General features: G+C 42.2%; 1 protein-coding gene across 1 annotated transcript in view; it reads right to left on the bottom strand.

Moving 5' to 3' along the window:
* Positions 1 to 1,509: 1,509 nt before the first annotated feature.
* The window catches only part of Cd109 (CD109 molecule), a 108,048-nt gene continuing 103,071 nt past the window's right edge, over positions 1,510 to 6,486 (bottom strand). Inside the window, exons 32-33 of the mRNA XM_028879858.2 lie at positions 3,897 to 3,999; positions 1,510 to 1,986 (exon numbers count right to left, since the gene is read on the bottom strand). Of these exons, the coding sequence (XP_028735691.1) occupies positions 1,820 to 1,986; positions 3,897 to 3,999 (270 nt within the window). The 3' untranslated portion in view covers positions 1,510 to 1,819. The remainder of the gene's footprint in view (positions 1,987 to 3,896; positions 4,000 to 6,486) is intronic.

Below are 6,486 nucleotides of genomic sequence, written 5' to 3'. Positions count from 1 at the left end.
AGAGTGGGGGTTCGAGACAGTTTCTCTTGTAGCTTGCCTTTCCTGAGCTCACTTGTAGCCAGCTGCCTCAACTCACAGAGATCCGCTGCCTCTGCTATTAAAAGTGCGCCCCGCCCCCCCCGCCCCCCCCGCCACCGCCACCACCACCACCCCACAAGAGATATTTTTAAATAGTTGAAAATACTAGAAAGCAAATTCTTTGTAGTCTGTGTGATTATTTTTACATATCCACTTGAGAGAAAAGCCATAGAGTTAAGGGGCAAAATTAAACCATCTCTTAGATGGTTTTTAATCTTTTTTTTTTAACATATCTAACCTATTTCAGTATACTCAGAAGGAAAGGAAGAGAAGGAGTGAAGAGATGAGGAAATAATTTTTCTTTACATGTTCACAGATAAATGAATCTCATACTTCAGAGTAAGTATAACTCGGAATTCAGGCATACTCTTGACTGTGGGATAATCTTTTTGTACACTGTAAAGATGTGTCTCTGCCTAAGGTACCTTCTGATTGGTTTAATAAAGAGCTGAACAGCCAATAGCTAGGCAGGAGAGAATAGGTGGGACTTTCAGGGAGAGAGAGGAACTTAGGAAGAATCTGAGATGTGCAGATTTGGATGTACAGTGTGGAGGAGGGGTAACAAGCCACATGGCAGAATGTGGATGAATATAAACAGGTTAATTTAAGTTATAAGAGCTAGTTGGGAACAAGCCTAAGCTAAGACCACGCTTTCATAATGAGAAGTCTCCGAGTCATTATTTGGCAACTAGCAGTCCAAAGAAAGCCCAGCTACACTCCATAATGCTTCACAGCATCGTTGGACACCTGGCAGCCCAATACCCAGACCTTGTGGCTAGAAGAGACTGAACAGAAGCCAGGACCAGCACTACAGTACTTCAGGGCAGCGATTATACCCAGACACTCCAAGACCTTCAACCTCAGCTGCTTTCCCAGACCCAGGAAGATGTGTTGACTGTGACCTGGGCAGTATTTCTTGTGTCTTTGGTCCATAGTGTCTCCTGGACTGAGCTCCTCTAGTCCAAGTCACACAGGCACATGCTCCAGGACTCTCCAGCTCCCACCCCTGAAGCAGAACCAGGGTGAGTCTGCCAACAAGACAGAAGAGAGCACCTCAGCACCCCTAAAGGCAGTTCTCAGTGTCTCAGCACCCCCTGAGCTGCACAAGACGGGAGCAGACACTGTCTCTCTATTAAGAATTTGGGGAGAGTAGAGGCTGGGGCATGTCATCAGATCTGGATCAGAAAGGGTCTGTTTTACTTTTAAAATTTTACCAGCTACATTCTAAAAAGAAAAGAACAATGTACTTACCAGAAAGCTTTGCTGAGACAGCAGGAAGGACCCAAGACAGAGTCAGACAGATGTGGGAAGGAATAGAGAAAGCGCCGCCTGCTGCTTCTTTAACACCAAACCAAATGCTGAAGGACAGATGTATGAGAGCCCCCCCCACACACACACACACCCCAAATCATATCTCTTACAAAACAGGAATAATGGAAAATAACATTTTTATTCTGGAGAAAACAAATGCGTCTAAAAAAAAATCCTTCTGAGAAGGGAAAATAAAGAGACACAAGTGTCATCATTCAGAGAGTCTTCCACACAAAGATCAGGTGAAGAGGTTTACATGCCTACACAAGCTCCAGCCTGTTGCAGACATTTCCCAGGACCCCCTAAGAAAGGGAAACAATTGATTTTCAAAATCATCAGCGGCAATCATCAGTTGTAGAAAGAAAACAATCACACTTGACTTTCTGGAAATGCTAGTTTTAGATGAAGTCCTTGGAAAAATAAATCATAATCAATGTTCCACCAAGTACAGAAGGATGAAAGACAAAGCAAAAAGGCTGGAAGAGTGTTGAAGGGAGCCCACGGCTCCATCCTCACATGGACGGCAGCTGGCTTCTCCACAGAGCTCACATGAGGACAGCTTCATCTTGGAATTGTAGCTTCTCACGGCCTGTCTCCCTGTTTAAAGAGGCAGACACCGGGGTTACACGTCTCCCTTGGCGAGAAACAGCGCTTTTGCTAAGCATAAATGTATCATGAGATGACCATTCCTCACACAGTTTATTTTTCCTTTACCGGAAACAAATGAAATGCTCAAAAGGAGGCACAGACTGTAAACAAATGCCAAGAAACAGTGTGTTCAGCCCAATCCATCTCCGGTCAGTTGGCCGGCACCAAAGGGCACCAAATGGACCGCAGCCGCTCGTGGAAGCTGCAAACACGATTCTAACTCTAACCGGAGCAGGAAAATTTTTAAATTTTGAGTCATTTAACCTTCTCGAGAGTTTATCTGGAGATGATGTTTTCTACGCCGTTAGAACTACTGGGAAGTGTCTGACCCAGGTCTTACTAAGAGAATTGAAGGATGATGGGAATTCTTCCGTGCCTGTCGTTAGACAGGGGCATACTATCAAACTCTGTTCACTCCAGGTACAATTCATAGCGCGTATTTTTAAACTGCATAAATAACCAATCACAAAATAATAAACTCACCAAAACAAAAACAGCTTCATTTCAATGTTTTAAAACACTGAGCGCATACTAGTAACTACTTAATTTGGGGTATAGTTTATAGTACAGATAATACTTTAAAAACTACATAAGGAGCATATCACACTATAAAAGTCTCACTGCAAACAAAACATTTCATTTTATAATTTTAGTAAAATCCTATTTTTAATTTTTTCATGACTTTTAAAGATTGCTTTTCAATGTCACAAATGTATCTTCAGATACTTAAAATAGTAGGTTTAATTTTTCTTGTCTTTTCCCAATTTCACTGTAAAATGGCCCCCCACATAAATAAGTTGTTCTCCACCAAAAAATGGTAGCAAAGGACTGTCACTGGGGCCTCACAATACAACCAATCCCTTCACCTCAGGAAAAAGGCCCTCTGCCTGTGCTCCCAAATACCCCGTGTGTACCCCACCATCAACAGCAGCTGGAAGCAAAGGACAAGACGGGCTGGCCTTTGTTCTAGGACAGAGAACTACCTGGAGCCATACCTTTGTCTTGAGGACTCTATCAAGCACTACCAAAACTTCGAGCTGCCTCACCTTATTTCAAACGATATAATCTGCAGCTACCTGACACATGGTTATGTTTGCCCTTCTCATGCACTCCAGTGTCTCTGAACACCATGAGTGCTCGTTCAGAAAAAAAAGCCTGAATATTAGAAACTGTAGCCAAGATTACACACCCACACAGCTTCACTCCGAGTGTAACTTTTCATAATTAATTTGGGAGTCCGCCAGGCCAGCTGACTACTCTCGTGTTTTAGGTCACATTCCTATTTTATGAAATGAGATGTTACCAGTCAAATCAAAGAAGTTCAAATTATCATTCCAAGCACTCAGTTTTTCTTGATACTAAAAATGTTACAATGCACAAGTTTTACCAAAACATTCGAATTCCTGGTGAAGAAAGAACTAACCCCCACCACAATTATTCCACTGAGTGCACTGCTTGTCACCCTCTGGAGGAACGCCCCATTCATGCATGTATCCCTCCCAAGGAATGTCCCATTCGTGTCAGGGGTCAGACAGAATGGAGGATTGGAAAGAAGCAAAACCTTGGAAACCAAACATAACTAGACACTATCAGTTTTTCTTGTGAAGTTTGTAATCGTGGCTTAAAAACAAAACACTATGAGCAACTTTTGAAGATCCCTATGCTAAATGATGCCATCATGTGAGCCTTACAAATTGTTGGTAGACTTCATCTACGGACAGCCTGCCTCCTGCATCTCCTGCATCCACACTTTTCACTCCCAGCCAACTGCCCCACAACCGATCCAGTGAGACTGTCACTTTCAAAGAGTAAAATGCCTGGCTTGATTTCCAGTCTTACGAACCCCAGACTCCACTTACTTGGTTCATAGTAATCCACTATAGATACCGAAGCATCTTGAGTATTTGAAACTTTGAAGTTTCTCACAGCAGGAATATCAACACAAAACTGGGTTTCATTTACCTGGAAAAATACAAAAGGTTTGAAGGGTTTGTCACACTGTGGTTCATAAGCAAAGCCAGAGACTTCTCCTTTCATTTTAGGAAACAAACAGAGCTGAGTACCTAGAGAGGGCTTCTGCCTACCAGGAACTACAGTTAAGAACGTTTGCTAAATTAATCTTATTTAAATCCAAAACAATTCTTATAAAATAGGAATGTTTCTTAGTCCTATTTAGTCCTTAAAGGGATTGTTGAGATTTAGAATTATTTAGTAAATATCCAGTTGCTGTGGGATGGTCTGTATGTCAAATGCTCTGATTGGTCAATAAATAAAACACTGATTGGCCAGTGGCCAGGCAGGAAGTATAGGCAGGACTAACAGAGAGGAGAACAGAGAAAACAGGAAGGCGGAGGTAGTCACTGCCAGCCGCCACCATGACAAACAGCATGTGAAGATGCCGGTAAGCTATGAGCCACGTGGCAGGATATAGATTTGTAGAAATGGATTAATTTAAGCTATAAGAACAGTTAGCAAGAAGCTGCCACGAGCCGGGCGTTGGTGGCGCACGCCTTTAGTCAGCACTCGGGGCAGAGGCAGGCGGATCTCTGTGAGTCGAGGCAGCCGGCTACAAGTGAGCTCAGGAAAGCGAAACACACAGAGAAAGTTCGAAAAAAAAAAAAAAAAAAAAAAAAAAAAAAAAAAAAGAAGCCTGCACAGCCATACAGTTTGTAAGCAATATAAGTCTCTGTGTTTACTTGGTTGGGTCTGAGCGGCTGTGGGACTGACGGGTGACAAAGATTTATCCTGACTGTGGGCAAGGCAGGAAAACTCTAGCTACATCCAGTCTGTTCCTGGGACAACTTGAATTCCTCTCAGGCAGTGCATCTCCATTCCAGATGCTGCTAATGATTCAGAGAGGCCTAACTCTGAAGACAGTGGTCAGCCCATAGGAGCATTCCAAATCACTTCAGGTGAAGGGTGCATACCACAACTAATGAGGGACTGCTGCTTATTTATATATGTAAATGACCCTGGTTTACTGCTAGTGAAATGTAAACTGGTCCCGCAATCACAGAAAATCAATGTAAATGTTTATGTACGTGTGTGTGCATGTGTGTATACATATACATATATAAACACACATACACACACACACACACAAAGCCCCATGACAAAGATATACCACTCTTGAGTATGTACTGAAAGGACTCTAAGTCAGCAATACAGAGATACCTGCCTATCTATATTTCTTCCTGTACTATTCATAACAGCCAGGAAATGGAATCATCCTAGATGGCCACCAACAGGTGAATGAATAAAATAAAATAAAATGAATAAAACAAAATGTATGTATACACAATGGTAGGCCAATTTAGCCATAAAGAAAATTAAGTCATGGCATTTACAGGAAAAGAAATGGAACTGGAAATTATTGTGTTAAAGTCAGACTCAGAGTGATCAATATGTTTTCTCTCATCTGCAGATCCTAAGCTGTGTGCTTGAGAGGAGGAGGTGTGAGACATTAAACTAGAAAGGGGCCATGAAAAAGAGGGGGAAAGATCTTAATGTGAGGAAAGGGTAACAGAATTTATATGAAATGAAAACAGAAAGGGGAGATATTGGGAGAGGTAAAGGGTGCTAGCTAGAGTGGGCAAAGCAGAGGAAGAAAAATGTATAAAACCATGTACATAGGAAGGTGCCACAATGAAGCTCATTGCTTTGTTCATTATAAAAATAATTTTTAAAAATTATTTTTTTAAAAAGCTGCTTATCAGGGGAGGGGAAATGGCGCAGTCAGTGAAATGTCTAAGTCCTAAGTTCGTATCTCCTGAACTCACATACAAAAAGCCAAACCTGATGGCAAGACCCTGCAATCCAGCACTCAGGAGGTGAGGACAGGCAAGTCCCTGGAGCTCGCTGATTGGCCAGCCTACATGGATCATAAGCTCCAAGGTCTCGGAGAGATCCTGACTCAAAATGATAAGCTAGAGAGTAATTGAAGACAGCCGGTGTCAACTTCTGGTCTTCACATATACATATACACCAAATGGACACACAAAAGAAATTATCTCGGGGCTGGAGAGATGGCTCAGAGGTTAAGAGCACTGACTGCTCTTCCAGAGGTCCTGAGTTCAATTCCCAGTGACCACATGGTGGCTCACAACCATCTGTAATGAGATCTGGTGCCCTCTTCTGGCCTGCAGTCATACGTGCTATATACATAATAAATAAATAAATCTTTAAAAAAAAAAAAAAAAAAAAAAAAAAAGGCCGGGCGGTGGTGGCGCACGCCTTTAATCCCAGCACTCGGGAGGCAGAGCCAGGCGGATCTCTGTGAGTTCGAGGCCAGCCTGGGCTACCAAGTGAGTCCCAGGAAAGGCGCAAAGCTACACAGAGAAACGCTGTCTCAAAAAAAAAAAAAAAAAAAAAAAAAAAAGAAAAAAGAAATTATCTTCCATGATTGTATAATATTATACATATGTATGTATGTGTGTATGTATAATGGAT

This window comes from Peromyscus leucopus, chromosome 7 (genome assembly GCF_004664715.2).
Source record: "Peromyscus leucopus breed LL Stock chromosome 7, UCI_PerLeu_2.1, whole genome shotgun sequence".
In the NCBI taxonomy this organism is placed as follows: domain Eukaryota; kingdom Metazoa; phylum Chordata; class Mammalia; order Rodentia; family Cricetidae; genus Peromyscus; species Peromyscus leucopus.
The sequence above is the reverse complement of the archived record's forward strand: the minus strand, read 5'-3'. Positions and strand labels throughout refer to the sequence as shown.